At 40.0% G+C, this 18219-nt stretch overlaps 1 protein-coding gene across 1 annotated transcript in view; it reads right to left on the reverse strand.

The window, feature by feature from the left end:
- COL25A1 (collagen type XXV alpha 1 chain) overlaps window positions 1-14977 on the reverse strand; it is a gene marked incomplete at both ends in the record, with an annotated part of 459205 nt that extends 444228 nt beyond the window's left edge. Inside the window, 2 exons of the mRNA XM_080796594.1 lie at window positions 13531-13600; window positions 14681-14977. Of these exons, the coding sequence (XP_080652720.1) occupies window positions 13531-13600; window positions 14681-14977 (367 nt within the window). The remainder of the gene's footprint in view (window positions 1-13530; window positions 13601-14680) is intronic.
- Window positions 14978-18219: the final 3242 nt, after the last annotated feature.

Here is an 18219-nt window from a genome sequence, read left to right on the forward strand (position 1 = left end):
ATCTTCGCTAGAAAACATGATCATAGAATCTGAACTGATGTTTAAGAGAGCCTATAAGTCTTCTTAAAAATAACTGCCATGAGGGGCGCCTGGGCGGCTCAGTGGGTTAAGCCTCTGCCTTCAGCTCAGGTCATGATCCCAGGGTCCTGGGATTGAGCCCCGCATCGCATCGGGCTCTCTGCTTGGCAGGGAGCCTGCTTCCTCCTCTCTCTCTGCCTGCTTCTCTGCTTACTTGTGAACTCTGTCTGTCAAATAAATAAGTAAAATCTTCAAGAAAAAATTTTTTTAAATAAATAAATAACTGCCATGAAAGGTAGCCTGGGGAGGGGTTAAAAATGTTGCACTTGACTTAACAACTGACAGAGATCATTTTTCTCCAGAAAAACCACCTAACTGAAGTGCCATCAGCATTTCTGCAAAATATAATATTCATTAAAGAACATTCTCAATTTTCTTAGAAGAAAGTAAAATAAATTCAAATACTATCTTCTCTAATAACATGTTGCTATTTTTGAAATTGTGAAAGTAAATGAACTGGAATTATGAGCCCAAATAACAATTATCATTGTAATTTTAAATCCATTAAAATGAGATACAGTTGGCTACAAGATCTACTTAAATAGCTCTTCCTTCTCTTTCAATCTTCAGTCTGCATCTCTTATACCATGATTCCTCCACCAGAGCTTTGCAGCTTACAATTTCTTTAAATAATAAGGCACACAGCACAGGGTCTAGCCCATAGTAAATCACTTTATCATTTAATACTTAATCATAAATACTTTATCATTTAAGTGAACAAAAAGACTTTCAAAAGACTAATATAACGTGATCCTTTTACCTTTGTCAGAGTTGACCGGAGTTAGGTAATACCGCAAATCAGTTACCACCCACAAATATGTAGCTTTCGGAGACTAATATCTAAAATATTTAAGATTTATAATTAACTCTTTCCCCTACCTAGTAATATGAGACCTTCAGATAAAAAGCTGCTTCTGCATGAAGATAAGTATCACTCTACAAAAACGGCCAATAGCCATGTGGTCTCAATGTATCCCCACCCATCTCTGGCTGCCATTCTAAAAGACTCTTTCTAGAATGTGTAGGAAGGGCCATTAATCTAGCATCAGCTATTCTTCTGATAAAATCTCAGTGAGCTGAGCCAAAAGGTGTTTAGCAACTGAAACAGGTGGGAGCAGAGAAAAGCATCCATGCCCGGGCCTCTGAGGCTGAGCTGTTTTAGGTTCTAGCAGATAAAGTAAACTTGTGAGTTGGTATACGCAGACGCAGTGGGAGATCAAACAAGGCAGGGGCCAGCAGGACAAGCAACTGGCAAAGAAGCAAATACAGCTTAGAGTATGGACTAAAGACCAGTCGTTTGAAGAAGCAACACATGAATATGACAGGAGTGCCCAAGGAAAAGCCAAACTAGTCCGTATTTGAAGACGGAGGCAAAATGGCCGAAATAACAGCACAAAATCCCCACGGTAACCACATGCTCACAGCGGATAAGCCTATATAAATAATATAATTGCCTGGATACAGTATCCCAAAGCACAAAGGTAAGGTCCGCAACTCATTCTTTAACATTAATGAAACTACTCCCTGATACTGAAATACAAAAAGCTGAGTCTTCCAAAGTGGTCTATTACTGTAAACAAATATTCAGTGTTAGGGATTTAAAGTCCACTTCTGCAACTTGTGCCAGTCCTTCAGGCCTAGGAATCAGTACAACTCTCATGGGGCTACAGCATACACTATGTAAAGCTACCGTGAAAGGAACTGTCCTTTGAATAATGAATTTTAGCAACACTAAGAAAATTAAGTACCGTATAACCCAGAGGATAATAACAGGGAGAGAGACAGGTTAATAAACAACCATTACTACACTGAAGAGTGTAAAAAAAAATTTCTTTGCTTACTTAAAGAATTTTTTCCTGTAAAGTTGCTTTAGAGGGAAATATGTGTTTCGGTGGAAAATTGTGCATTGTCTAGAGCATGCCCTTCCCACTTATCTAATTCTGATTCTTTGGGAGCTATTTAAAATTGTTAGCTGTAGGAGTGCGTGGGTGGCTGAGTCTTTAAGCATCTGCCTTCAGCCCAGGTCATGATCCCAGGGTCCTGGGACCAAACCCCACATTGGGCTCCCTACCTCTCCCTCTCTTACTCCCCCTGCTTGTGTTCTCTCTCTCACTGTCTCTCTCTGTCTCTCTCTCAAATAAATAAATAAAATCTTTAAAAAATAAAATAAAATCATAAGTTGTAGATACCTAATAGCAAAGCAAAATAACTCTTGTCATAGACATGCAAGTTCTTTATGACTAAATGCCACTGACATCCCTCCCTCACTTTGGAAAAAGTTCGGTTTTGCTTCCATTTGCACATCAATTTCAATATTCTAGAACTATAAATGTGACTGGTTTTAAATTCTCCTTTGAACTAATTAAAACGTCTTATGGGTTACTTCTTTAATGATTTAAGTAAAATCTTTAACACATGTTTATTTTATATCTGTATGAAAGTCATGATTTTACCTTATTGGAAATTACCTTTAACAGTAATTTTTGAGCAAACAATTAGTTCCTTTTGAAAATTCGGGAGAAGTATTGACCTTTACCCATTCATTATTTCCTCAGTTATTCTGCTGGATTTCATCATAAGAATAGCTCTTGCCCAGGAAAGGCATAGTGGTTTTGAGACCCAAGGGTGATAATGTCCCTAATGGAACAAATTGGAGATAGTCCATAAACTAATCAGTGTCACCAATGGAATGGGGACAAAATAGAAATTTTGCTCATGTTAGAGAAGGCAAGGGAGAGAGGGAAGATAGAAAGGAGAGCAGACTGACTCCTCCACTCAGTTAGGAATATGGAAGATCCTCTGTGTTTGTAGTTCCATAGATACATAGTTACATCCCAAAGGCAATTCTGTCTATTCTGTTTGCGAACCACAGATCACATCAGGGAAATGCCTGTTCATTGAGACCCTGACAGAGCATCATGGGTGTGTTTGCTAAGTTTGCTCTTGGTTTTCAGGAATTAAATGAACATTACTCCTCTCAAAACATCCTGTAATTGTGAAAGCTATGTGAATGTTCAAAACACTACTGGCACAGTTAAAAGTGGAAATTTGTAACAAATTGAAAATGATGAAAAAAATGATGAATGATGCATAATACAAAGGTAAGTGTGACTGATTAGAGAATCCCTTTACCTGGGTTTCCTTCTTAAGGACTGTTACTAGAAGCAAAGGTTTTCTGCTCAAACACGTGAAAGGCTTAAAAGAATAAAACACATTCTGAGTCTAATGTGTTATGGGCTTACACATAGAAAACAGGAAGTATAACTCAGACCTCCCAATTCAAGGATGGTTTTGACATAAAAATAAATTAATTTATTTTTTAATGCCGTAAAAATGGTAACATAAATTTTACCAACTCATAGCATTCCCCATATAGAACTTGACTGTAGAACCAAGCCAATATCAGGAGACTATCCTCAGAAGAAGCTGAAATTTAGAGCGTTAAATAACTTTGCACAGAAGGAAACTATATACAAGAACATAAAAGCCCTGGTTTCTTTATGGATGTACTTTCTCAGTGCTAGAGTTTTTCCTTTATTAAACATTTCCAGATGCATAACATGTATAGTAGTACTAAGCCACCACTGTCAGTCTCGCTTTTTAAACTTCTGGGAAGTTGTCAGCATAACTGTAGGACTTGGGAAGTAAATGTAGACCATAGAGTTTGTTCAGTTAAACCTCTTTTTTCCAGCTTATGATAGCTTTGGTTGGTATATATGATCTTTCCAACCTTTAGTACCTAGTCAGCCTTCTTATCTTTGCTGCTTTACTGAAATGGTCCTCTCTTAGAAGCCAAAGTAACTAGAGTTAAGTTTTAAAAAGAAAAGTCATTTTTCTCCTCCAAGACTTCCCAGAAGTCCATAGGTAGAGACTATGTATTAAAGAGAAAATAAATCACTCACCAAAGTTCAATCACTTGTGCAGTGGCTGTGCCATTCTATTATCTGTCGAATAAGACAACTGAGGAAGGTGTTACATTTGGCCAAACTACTGTCCACAACTAGCTACTCAAATGGTAGCTAGTCATTTCAATGGGAGGTAGAACATTGCCTTTCAAATTGCCTTTGCAGACTTGTTACAGTATGATTGTAGCCAGATTTACACTTTCTCTGTGAAATATACTGTATATGTCATTCACTGTTGGATAAAATATTGTTGTTCATTCCGAAACTTTTTCCCTTTTATTATTTAAACATAAATGCCCAATTCATATCTTCTCATTGTACTGTAAATTTCAATCTTAACACATAAACATTATCAGTTTAACACACAAAAATCAAATCAAGTAAAAAAATCTCAAAGATCTTAGAAGCATCTTTCATAACAACTCTCTCACAATATACAACTTGAGGGGTAGTTATTTTTCATATACTACTGTATAAACTAAGTACTAACTATCAATTAAAAAAACAACTGCTTTGTATGTATTATAAAAGGCAATAGATTGCCATAGCTTGGTGATGAGACCCGATATTAATATCTAGAATTAAAGAATAAAAACACAAAGAAAGAAATTTGAAAAAGCACAGAAAACTTATAAATAAACAAGAATAATATTGTGACCTGAAGGCTTAGAAAAATGAGTGAATTCAAGAAAAAGGATGAGGTGGGATACTGATTTTTCAGTCACACAGTGCCCCTCCCCAGCTTTCCAGTGCTCCTACCATTATTACACCCCCTTTGCTGAACCCCTACAGTCCAGGAAAGAGACAATATTACATTACTAGTCATTTCTAGATGCTATTCATTTTTCTTTAATTTATTTATTTGACAGACAAAGATCACAAGTAGGCAGAGAGGCAGGCGGCGGGGGGGGGGAGATTCTATTCACTTTTAATAAATAACTTTGCCTCTATCATTCCCAGTAATGTTTCTAGGTACAGAATTTTTGAGACTAGTTCTGTGTTAACAAGTGTGTGGTCTCCTTAGACATGGGAGCTGAGAGATCACACCGGGGATAGGACTTCCATTGATTTTCTATCAGTATCCTATGGAGTCCTAAGGTTCTTTGGATATACCTCAGGGGCTACCATGGGGGAGGGGGCTGGGAGGCAGAAAGAATGAGCATGTAGGTTGTTGGCCTCTGTTCCCTCAGACCTCTGAGGTCAATCAGTATCACGAACATTGAATCTGATTTCATTTACTGAGTTTCCTCATAAGATTAAACAGTTCAGCCTCTTTAAGAAATGTTGGAAAACCCCTGAACTACTTTATTTGATCTCCGAGATTTGTATTAGCTTTAATACATTATGGCTCACAAAATCCTCAGAGAAAATGTTAAAAAGCCATGGGGATAAGAATATTAGTATATGCAAAGAGATAAACCACAATAAAAGATCTCCATTATATGAACTTTTATAGAGTATCTTCTGTAGTGAACTCTAAAATAAGCCCTAGAGGTACACAGATACTAACCAGAACCCTGACCATGGAGATCAAAAATGACATTGGTAGATACCGACTCCCAACCCACTCCCTCAGGAAGTAAAATACAATATACCATGAGACCACTTAGCAGTTAAGGTCAGGATCTGCCCACAAGAGTCGCCTGATCTTTGACCCACTTCACTCATCTGACTCCCCAACCAGACTGATAACTCTCCCCAGAAAGGCAGTTATTTAAGAAGCTTGTTTCTATTATAGCTTCATCTGCTTGGACCTTGAGCCTTAATTCTTTCAGTAAAAAATGATTTTTAGTTTTCCAAAGTTCACTTATCCCTAGAGTTTGCCAGCATTTCTGGCATGACTTTAAGGTCAAAACGTCTTTTTTGCGTGTGCTTTGTGGAAAAGTTTTACCTTATGATCATATCATGTACCTCTAAATAATGCTGGCTGGATTCTAGAGTCCCTAAGACACAAATTGGAGTTTCATAACTCCTAGAAGGGTTATACAAACAACTTACCTTTGACAGCTGCCACTCCTGACTGAAGATACAGGAATGCTGGGAAAGATCTGTATCAGTTTTCCAGGCTGGATATTTTATTCCAGCATCTTAAGGATCAAAAATAAGAACACAATTCTGGCCCTGTAACAGACTTGAAGGAGGAACTCCTAAGAGATTTTTCTCTCCCATTCACTGTTAAAAGAAGCCAAACAGAATGCTGGAGACAGAGCTATAAGGGAGAATTCTTCTGACTCCCTTTACATTATAATAAGAACTCTAAAAGACCAGGCTTGTTAAAAATGAAGGTAAAGCAATATGATTCCAAGAGATTATGGGATATATTCTTTCCTTTCCTCCTCCTCTTTTCCTTCTCTTACATGTGAACTCTTTGCTAAAGAAAGAAAAAATAGACTCTAGCCTCACCACAGCCAGGCTACTTCCAGTGAGATATATTCTGATTCTCATTATTACCATAATGTGCAAACTAGAGCTGGCCACAATTCATCCGATTTACTCGGCCACTTAGCCTAAATGTGAAAATTGTATGTAAATATGTGCTGACCACATTTCAAATATAAGAATAAAAACTTTGTGTATATAACCCAGGAGCCCAGAGTTTCCAAAATCTAAATTACTAATATCCAAATGAACAGACACAGTTTTTGGCATTCCTGGCAATCAGACTAAGCAATCAGGCTAAGGAATACAATATGAGAAAAATAAGGAACACATTTCAACTATCATATGGTAACTGAAGTTGAAATGAACACAACAGATGAAATGATGTCAAAATCATGATAGTGATTGCAAATGATTCTTGATTCTTAGAAATTACAAAAGATGAGCACAAAATCCCCAACTGGTATATTCAATTATATTTAGTTCCTTTATTCTAGCTATTGGAATACTGGCCTTAAGTTCATATCTGTGCATTTATCTACTAAATAGCCAAACTTTTGACTAATACAAGTGTGGAATTTACTAGGTTGTTTTAAATATCTTAAAGCTCATAGGATATTCTAGTGTTCAAATATAGATGGAAGAAATTACTTGCTTCCTCCATTAATCTTTTCCATTGCAAACAGAAGTCAAGAAATCAGCTAGGAATTTAACCAGGAAGGAACGGACAGAAGTCCCACTGTTCAGCTCAGTTCCTCCTCCTTGTGGTCACAGAGGAAAGGTGCCTGCCATCTGGTGGCATTTCTTAAAGAAAGCCTATCTTTAAATGACTTACAGAACAGTCCTTTAAAAGAATGTATGATAACAACAAAAAGTGCTCGACTGTAATTTGTTAGCAATTCCACTTACTTCTGCTTCCGACTCTCCTGCAGTCCTCCTTTTTAAAAGAATTTAAAATATTTTTTAACTGTGATAGTGCTGAACACATTCCCAAATGAAAGAATGATACATACCTAAGAATTTAATATGCAGGTATGCCACAGTCATTGTTAGCACACCTTGGGGTGGGGGGTGGGGGATGTGTTAACTATTATGACTCATTAAACCATGGCATGGAACTTCACCCATATTGGCAAATCAGGGAGGGTGGGGATGCTTCTGTGTTTAGCTGTCACATACTGGGCTAGAGCAGAAAGCCCAGACCAACTCATGCATTGTTTTCTCATTCTCAGCTTCCATCAAATCACCAAATAATGCATATAAAGTGGCTGGACAGAATAAAACCACTTTTTCTTAATAGGTTTTGGATGGTTTCCTCTCAAGATAACAAAGATTGATGTTCTTTTGATGAGTGTCTAGTGAGGTTCCCCCTGAAGCAGGAAACACGCCCCCCCCAACATAAAACAGTCCTCATTTCTCTGGCATGTTTCCCCACCAGCTCTCCACTTGCCTAATTTTGTCTATGAGAGGATGACCTCCTTCTTCATTCCTTCATTCCTTGTTTTGACATTCAAATAGCGTTTTTTAAAATACCACATAGTTGATTTTGCAGTTAGAAACCAGTCCGAAAGTGTAAAATGTTATTATGTCCCAGTGAGGCTACTTCTACCTACACATTCATCAAATGAGCTGGAAAGAATTAACCCCTATGCAGAATGTATGCCCTTTCCTTAAGGAGCTCCCAGTTCATGGAAAAACAGAATTACCCGGGTAAGTCAGAGAAAAGAAGATCTCAAGAACTTGCTTTTTAGTAACTTTGAGACAAGAGAAAACAGAAGAGAAGCTAAGAAGCAAGAACATTGCTTCAAGAGGCAATTTGTCGCTGGTCCTTTGGGTGACAGGGCATTTTGCCAGCTGTCATTACTGGACCCACCGAAAGTGTTACACCCAAACTGTTGTCCTCATTAGGACAGAAGCCATTTAACATGAATGCTCTGAGCTGCTTGGAGGTCCCACTGTATTGTCTGGCCTCACCAAAGGAGAGGAGAGCCTGCTATTCTCATTTAAATAGCATGTATAGCATTTTAATTTGCTTTCTTTCTGCAAACCATTTCTGACTATTCTTTACCTTGCATAATTGAATATCTACATATTATTATGCCCTTACGTGATGCACTCTTTCCATTCATTGTGCAGCTGGTTAGGAAAAATGTACAGCATAAGTGAAAAACCATGTTAGTGGGAAATACACATTTTACATGATAAAGTAAATTTCTGCTGGCAAGGTAATATAAAGGTCTTCTCCTATGATGGGGAAAGGGTGCACAACCTTAAAGCTACAATTAATATTTGTTTCTATAAAAAATGCGCGAGATGCCATGAAGCCAGCCGCTGGAGGTTGCATCACTCACATACATGAATCAGAGATACTCTTACTTGCCTACATTTATGCTTCTTTTGGATACGATCATTTTCACAGACTTGGAGGGTGTATGGGGACCTCAAAAGTTATGTAGTGTGTCTTTATCTCTAGTCACACTCCCCACACAGAGGACTGCTGCGCTCCATTTCCTCCTCGTCAGTGAATGGAGAGGAACCAGGTCCAAGAATACTGCTCAGGACCACCAGGCAGGAAGTTCTGACTGTTATTCAACCCAAATCTCACTGTTTTCAGGAAAAAATGTAGAAGAATAAATCACCATCTTATCTACCACAAGACTTGATAAACTGAAGTCCCTTTTTTTTGCTTCAGTTGGAGATCAGTATAGGTAAGTCTGGTATCAGTGCACCTTCATCTGACCATAAGTTCTCGGAAAGCCGAAAGCCAGGGGAGGTTATGCAAAGCAGCTTTTTATCCATAGCTAGAGCTTTTATTTGTAATCAAAAGCCAGATTTTCTCATATTGTGATTTCTCCTACTGTGAATTTCTCCACCCACCTACCCCTCGCCCCAGAAAAGAACAGAACAAAAAAGTCCTTAGTATTTACAACATGAAAGAAATTGTGGGCATGTGCTCCAAAGAACACAGTCCTTTTTCTTGGTCACACTTGTCATGACTGTACATTCAGGTCATTTAAAAATAAATGTCTGCCTGTCATCCTCATTGAACTATAAGCTCCATGAGGGCAGACCCCAAGTGTGTCTGGTTCATCAGCATATTTCCAGTACCTCGTGTAACACTTGGCATACAGCACGCTCTTTATACCTAGAGAACCAACAAATGCACTTGAAAATCATTCTAGTCCAACACTCCTATTTTGGGGCTATGAAATAGAGTCTATAAAAGTCATTCTTGGAAATGACCTGCCCAAGATTGTATAACATGTTAATGACAAAGCCAGGATAATAACTGGATTCTTTATTGCCCATCCACATTCTCTGTCCATTATGATGCAGAGGTTCTTATATCTAATATCCTGGGCAAACAACACTACTAATGAGTAGGGTACAGAAATATGTCTGATCTAAACATCTTTTGGTTGGCTGCCTGGCTTCCAGTGTTCTCTACCAGTTGGAACATAGAGACCCTCCTATAAATATGCCTGGTTTATACATACTTGTAGGACTCCAAGAACAAAACCCAAACAAGATTCTATAGCCATAGCAAACAGCCAATTTATTCTCTCTGATGAGTGTCAAGTTTTACAGAGGCTAAGCCACAGATGCCAGCTGAATTTCTATGGTTCGGCTACTACTAACTCAAATGTTATGCTAAGCAGAGCTTCACTTCGTATGGTTTTTTAAATTTTATTTTAGGGTTTCTTTAAAGCAGAGATTCAAAAAATAGAGCTCCCCCTGAGCACATGAAAAAAGTAAATGTAAATGTTCAGGGAGCAACGAAGGTGATTTAAAATTAGATTATGGCAATGGCTGCCCAACTCCATAAATCTATTTTTAAAATTTAAAAAAATTTTTTAAATTCAGACACTTAAAATGGGTAAATATAAATTATACTTTAATAAAGCTGTTAAAAAATAAGTGTGAAAATGAGTCAGACAGTTGAAGCACTTCTTTTAGAAAATATTTGATATCAAAACAGTAAAGACATAACCTCATACTCTTTTAAGAGCAAATTCTATCTACTTCCATCATGGTTTACCTACAAGGCCAAACGTTTTTCCTTCAAATTTGGTAAAAATAATTTTGTAGACTAACACAAAAATGTGCAAAGAACCAGTCTCCATTGATGTAGCACTAAGAGATATTGACTCATTTGATTATCTGCATGAATACATCTATAGATATATTTGCTTAATTAAGCATAGTATTCTCATCCAAAACCTGCCATTAACTAGCCATTGGGTTTTGGGCAAGCTATATACATTTCCAGGGCTCAGTTTTTCCACCTATATCATGTGCCCCTATGGACCAGATTAGAGTTATGTAGTATACAGTATATTAAAAAGAATAATAACTGCTATCATCTAATGAATAACCACAAAGAAGCCACAGTTTAGGTAAATTACCAATCTCTGAGGAAGGTAGTATAAGCCACTTTTTTGCAGGTGAGGAACCTAGAACATGACAAGTTTGACTACAACCCCACAGTTATTTAGTGATAGACCCAGGATTCCAACCCTGTCTACCTCCAAAACCTATATTCATTCTCTATGGTTCATTAGACTTTGTGCTTTTGATTTTGTCAGATGAGGGCATGAATCCTGACCCTGCCTTTACTAAGTCAGTCACCTTCTCTGAGTCCAGTTTCTCCACCTGTAAATAGGAGATTACTAATACTTAACTCTGAAGGTTGTTGAGAAGAGTAAATGAGAGTCCTTCCCCTACAATTATAAACCACCCAAGAATAGTCTCCCATCCCTCTCCCACAAAAGTTCCTTCCTGTGTTTAAAAAAAAAAAAAAAGGAAAAAGTATAAATTCTAAGACTTCCTTATAGCCTACCTGGATAGACCTCACTGGGACTGAGTTCTATCAAGAGCAATTAAAGTGAACACAAACAACACAGCACTAGATCTTTGCTATCAGTCCTTGGCTCTGTGATGAAGACTGTCAACAAGAGTGTCAACTTCAAGGGGTGGGCATCTGTCCACAGGAACTGAGCTGAGGTCACAGACTTGTCTCACTCTGCCCTACAAACAGATGTCTGGGTGACAACTCTTAGTCACTGCAAACCAGGGTTAAAGCCAAACCAGGTGGGAAGCTCTATATCTCCTTTCTAATCCACTTGGCCAGGCCTTTCATTCCCTAAGACAATACCTCACTGACCATAATTCAAAATAACTAGTTTTCCCCCAGAGTACTATTTTCAACATAAAGCCTTTATTTTGATGATGTCTAAGTATTCCACAGGCAGAAAAAAGTATATCTATGGTAGTGATTTGTTTAGCAGGAAACCTGTTTGATTTTGCAGTTTGGAATGCACACCTTCAAACGTTTACCTTGCGAGTAACCTGGTGAAAACTGATGTAATGTGGAGCTCTAGTGGTGGCAAGAAAGTAAAGCAGCCATTAGTGAGAGCCAAAAAAAAAAAGCCAAGGAAATCACCATTTATCATTTATTTATGTTATTATGGCAAAATCACCACTTATTATTAAACTAACATGTTAAGAAGAAAAGGGTTCAAAATGATATTCCAAGATAATATAAGGTAAACTCTAACTGTAATAGCTCCCCTCCAGATTACAAATTAGACCTCAATAACTTACATCAAACATCATGAAGCAGATTTAACCACAAAAAAAAACACAGTGCTGTGGTTGTCACTTTTCTGCTTTTTACCAAGTTCACTAAGAATCCTTCTAATTAAACACTAGGTATTTTTCACATAGTTAACAAGAATACTGTATACAGAAAATTCTGGACTCTAAGTGGTATGATCAGTGAAGTACTGTACCAACTGTCTTGGGAATTTAAATAATCCCTAGAGGCTGATGAGGTTGTTGGAAGTTAATTCCTGCACTAGAAAAGTGCCTTCCTTGAATTTCTAACTTCTGAGGTCTTTCCCAACTCAAAACAACCAAGAATGAAACCTACAATGTCCAACATTAACTCTTTGTTTTCTTGTTATCTAATATATATGTATTCTCAATTGAAAGGGCTTCCTTAAAAAAAAAAAAATACAGCTCCATTATGGTCAACAATGTAGCAGAATATAAATAATAAAATTTTTATGCTATACAACCAGAAGTTGACATTCGAAACTTCTAAACATGGTGCCTGGTTTAGCTGTGTCAAGATAAGTTATCATGAGAAAAAAAAACCTCAGAATATGAAAAAAATACAGGATCTAGCCTTTCTGCATATAAGTATCTAAGATATCATGTTCCTGAACATTAAAGAAAATGTAACAGACTCATTTTTCTATAAGTGATGATGGAAAAAGTGAAAATGCTCATAAATGCATTAATGACATTTATCTGAAATAAAAATCTCAAGACTCATGGGAGATTTTCATGGCTTCTATTAGTTCAGTCCACTAGATGTTTTTCAGTGGACACATTCAGTGGCTCCTAAACTGTCAGATCTACAGTTGACTGACTACCAAGCCTCAGAGGTCTGTGAATGTAGATTTAATGATTACACTGGGGTTTTTATTCATTGATGTCTCTCTTCTTCATCCTTCTGTTAATATGCTGTCATTAGTCCAGTTCCCTAACGCTACATAGAAAAATGAAAAGATATAACAGCCTTTTCTGAGATGTCATCAAGAATACAATTGTTTGAAATGAGAAGCTCAAGATAAAGAACTAATTTCCTTTTAGCCCTCATCGTTAGCTATAGGGTAGGACAGAGAACATTTCTGATAGAAAAGAATAAAAGCAGGTGTGGAAGTTAAGGTAATTTACTAACATAACCGTATGTCAAAGGGAGCAAATGGAAATCTGTACTAATGCAATATTGGCCACCAGGGAATTCAGAATCTAACATGTTCTGCAGTCCTTCTCACCACAGACATGAAAACTGAATAAAAAGGAAGAATATTTTTCAATCTGTGAGTCCAAAAACTTTGTCCTTGCATGCCATCTTGCCTGTATTTTCCGTGGTGATTATCTCCCCTGCTTTCCCATAACAGGCCTCGGTATGCTGCTTCAAATAATATTTGGGGCTTTATTTGCCATTCTTTTGACTGAGACAGGCTGATTTTATTAAAGTCAGTTGGGCCTGCATTCTTTCTTTACTATTATTACAGGTAGACTTGACAGATACCGGACTTTGGTTTTAAAAATGCTCTGCTAGGGAGGAAACCTTGTGAAATAAGTTCCATTTTACCTGCTGGGCAGTTGCACTCTGAAGGTGCTTCTCTTGCAATTCTTATTTTAGCCATATGTTCATAGGATTTCTGTAGGAAAAGAAGAGGTATTATCATCAGTAGCATGGTAGAGAAATGGATTCTTCAGGAACTCTCTGGCCATATGCTTGATTTACCAGCATTTGAGAGCCTGCATAACTAACATTTACATATGTACTTGGACTTTAGTCAAAAGGTAACAGTACCCAAGCCCTAAAAAAAGAAATGACTACTGCCACTGTATCAAGACTGCTGGACTTGTACAGTATCTTCCTCCATTCCTCAACTACCACCACCCTCCTCTTTCTCCCTCAACTCAAGCACATGCAATCAATGCAAAAACCCAGCTTTAACACGCTGTAGTTTTAGGTAAGCTATGGGCTTTAAAACAGCCACTATCTTATACATGAAGGTCAACTGCTTATCATACTACACAGCAACCACTGCCAAAGAGCCTCTCTGTTGGAAGAGCAAGTTCCAGAAAACCCCCTCACTTTAGTCTAATGCTGCCCCTGGTTGTGATAAATGTAACCTAGATTCCTTTCAACTCTCAACTGTAATGGCTCTGCATGCATTAACACCCCTACCATTGCATCCTTCATAAAAAAATGAAGCTCCTTTTTTTTTTCTTTTTAAATACTGAATACGAAAACATTTCATGTGGGAAATAATCAACCTAAAAACCACATACAGGATTATTCCACTTTTAAAAGTGATTACCATTTGTGTATTAATAACACCTATGGCACTAACCTTCTTATAACATATGAAGGACATAACCCATGTTATCTCTGGAAGGAATATTCTCCACAAGATTGGAAAAGATTCTTATGTCACTCTAGAAAACTAAAAAAAGATAAAATGCCACCCTGCCATTCTGGCCACCCTTCTCTCTTTCAGTCCTTCCTATTTGTTCAGCATGCAAACATTAAGAATGAGGGAAGATGATAGAGACACAGAGGGTGATATCAAAGGATGTGCATATACAAATATATGCTACAGGGAGCATAGATGGTCGCCTAGCGTATGCACACCCAGCCACACCAAGTATGCATACAGTAAGGGTAGAGGCCGGTCCTGTACACGCGTGCAAGATATTACCCACGTGCAAAATACCCCAGCCTTTCACACCTGAGCCAGAAGTTGCTCCACTTTCTCTTGCACCATTGCTTTGAGCTGATCCAGGCCATCGGGAAGCAGATGGATGGAAGGGTCCCCTTTTGAGGATTCGAGAGCAGCGATCCTCGCCTGGAGGTCGTTGGTTTTCACCCCCAGGTACAGACAAGACATTACGGCCACCACCGACAGAAGGGCCGACAGGGCGGTGCAGGGGGGCACGGTCAAGGCACAACGCTGCCTGGCGGGGCTCGGGTCCTCGGAGCCTGGCTCCCGACCCCCACCTTTCCCTGCATGCTTCTTCACCAGCATCGTAGAGGGATCAGCTGCCTCGGCTTCGCCTCCCACTCTCTACCACTTCCAAGAATCTTGAAAGGAAAGAAGAAGGACGATTCCTCCAAAGTTCAGTCTGGGTGGCTGCACAACTAGTTGGCGGAGATCGAGCCCGGGCGCGGAGATGGAGCTCCGCTTTCCTCAGCGCCGACACCAGCAGACGTGGACCATCCTCTCCGCTTTCTTGAAAAGCACCCTCAGTCCGAGGACTGGTGGCAAAAAGGTAAAAACCGTAATGAAACCCTCCCGGCTGGCCCTCCTGGCCCCTCAGAGGACGGATACCTCGGAAGGGGTCCTCGAGAACGGCCGCCGAGGGTCCAAGGGACAGCGCGAGAGGCGCAGCGAGGGGCCGCCGCTCGCCCTCGCCACCGAGCCCCCGACCTGTTGCGCCTCCGTTAGTTTGCCTTATTTCTACCTATTCAGTGCTTTTCCGCACGCCGACCTGTTTGCCACCTAGATTCAGCTCCAGGCAGAAAGGCTGAGAGAGACCTCGAGAGCGCCGCGCAAAAGGGATGGCTAAGGGGGGGAAGACAGGAAAACGAAATAACCTAAGGAGCAAATTCGAGTGGCGAGGCTCAAGTCGCGGCTGCCCGAAGTATCTCCGCAGCCTCGCGTGTGCGAGCCTTAAATACCCTTCGGGATGCTCGTGTGTGAGTGTGTGTGAGTGCGCGCGCGCTCCGAGCGCGACGTTCCTCCCCCGACCCCCCTCCCGGCGCCCGGCCTCCGGCCCCGGGCTCCCGCAGCATTGCGCCCCCCTTCCCAAGCCCCGGCAGAAGCCCGCCTCATTAGCATAATATATTCACCTTCGCCCGGCCCGCGGGCTCTGCCGGAGACCCTCCAAGGGGGCGGAGAACTCGGGAGGGATCTGAGCGGGAGGTCTTCATTAGCATAATACATGCAAATAGCGGAAGCGGCCGCCGTGATTGGAGGGAAGCCTGGCGACCCCGCCCCCTCCACGGAGTAACTTCAGCGTCCCCTAAGGCCACATCTCCCGCCTGGGCCGGGGGCCGAAGCGGGGTCTGCTGTGGGGAAGGCGGTAACTCTGGTTTATCCTGACGCGGCCCAGCGCCCCCTCTTTATCCCTGTTAAATATGGAGAAATGGCCTCCGGGAGGGAAGAAGCGAAGCAGAAATCTCTAGCTCTGCACATCTTCACTCAAAAGCAGCGGCGGGAGCTATTGCGATCTCGCTCTGGTGCAACCTTTCCCCTTCTCCTCCCTCACTTTCCCACATGCCCCGAGGCGAAGTGTCTGACTGACTCCTGAGGTAAATGTCCCCACTTCCCTTCTCTTCCCAAGGCCGCGCTGTAGAGTCTCCGACTAGGGGAAGTTTTCTCTCCCCTCCCCCAGTTTCCTTCTGTCTTGATGCGGCTGAGTCTCCTCCCCGCTCGGTGTTCTAGTCTGTACTAGGGTGCTAATGCGTTTTCCTGATTCCCCGTTTTGTGGGATTGAAAAGGGGAGCGTGGAGGTACACACATTTCTCAGGATTTAGGAAAGGACTGAAGAATGAGGTCAGTTTTTCCTCTTACCTGACTCTCCGCCCTCTGGGTCAAATTACAAGTTCTCTAAAGGGATTTTTGAAAGTAGGTAATAAGTAGCATTTTACATCTAATTGATCTGGGGGGAAAAAATTCTCATCTTTTACTCCAAAGAAGTCTCTTCTTATCTCCTCCTCCCCACGGGAAATACCATATATTTTTCTTATCCTTCTTAATCAAGCTCATGTCAAGTCGATGCTCATTAATGTAAACAAGGAAATACTGCGCCTAGCTCGTCTTTCACAGACGTAAAGAATACTGCTAGGTATGAAGCAGGCTAAAGATGTTTCAGCTTTTGTTGGTGGAAATACAGAAACGAATAAGGAGTAGGGGAGGAAACAGACACAACATCGAAGGAAAACAGTGAATTGTGTTATAAAAGCAAAAGCCAAAATTCCTTAGAGTTGTATTACACGGTAGTCTGAAAGGGTGGTCCCAGACTGACAACATCATCAACTGAGAGCTTATGCAAAATTCAAAATCTGGGACCCCTCCCTACACCTACTGAATCAGAAACTACTAGTATTAACGATTCAAAAACAGAGATCTGTGTTATAAGGAGTCCCCCTAATGATCTTGATGCGAACTTTAGCTTGAGAACCACTGGTGTAACACTTTACAAAATTGTTTCAAATAATTTTCTCATTTGAACCTCATAACCCTGTGTTGCCAGTAAGGAATTATTGGCCCCATTTTATAGATAAGGAAACAATTTTCAAGTCACATTTAATTGTGATTAAACATGTTTCCAAGTAATAGCACCCAAGGACTAGGTACAAATTTTTTTAATATGTCAGCTCTTCCTGATTTTCCAATTACCTCTCTAACCATTCCTTGATCTCCTTTGTGGCTGTTTTCCTCTGCCTGTTTTCTAAATGTTGGTGCTCCTTAGATCTTTATTTTGTGCCATCTTCTAACTTTGTACACAATCTCCGGTGGTGCTCTCAATTACCATCCATAAACTGATGAGTAATCAATACGTATTGTAAGCCCAAACCCCCTTCTCAAGCTCAGACCTTGAGCTTGAGAACAGCCAACTGCCTGTTTGCTAATTCTATCTGGATATCTCATAAGCAATTCAATTTAACCTGAATCTTACTTCCAACCCCTACTTTTTCCTTTGTTTCCCATCTCACTAAATGGAGTTGCCATTGATGCAGTGTCCCCAAGCCAAAATATCACCAATAACACTTGACTTCTGCCTTGCCCTCCTCTCCTCACCTACCTTAATTCTTTCAATACTTTCTATTGTTCTTAAGATGAAAATAATATACCTTACAAATCACCATCTCGTGCCTATCATCTCACCTTCCTCACAGCTCATCTTCCCCCTCACACTCTCCATGCCAGCTTCTCTAATGAAGTATGGAGATAGAGAATGAAGAACTTTCTTTGGGGTAAGTCATTGGTCTTTTGAAATTTCAGTGGAAAGGCTATTTTCTGTGTTGACTGATGTTGACAGTAGATCACACATTTAATTTGGATGATGCAGTGTTCTTATATCATGCTTTATGGAAACTGGCCATGAGAAGGTGCATTAACAGCTCTTTCAAGCTCTCAGAATGGTCAGATCTTAGTAGAGAGATAGAGTTGGAATTTTGTGGATTTGGGATCTTTAATCAGAGGATTAATTTCGCTCTATTTCTTTGGTGGGCACAATACCCCAGAAATGTACTTTAGCACTA

The sequence above is a fragment of the Martes martes genome, assembly GCF_963455335.1.
Source record: "Martes martes genome assembly, chromosome: 2".
NCBI lineage: Eukaryota > Metazoa > Chordata > Mammalia > Carnivora > Mustelidae > Martes > Martes martes.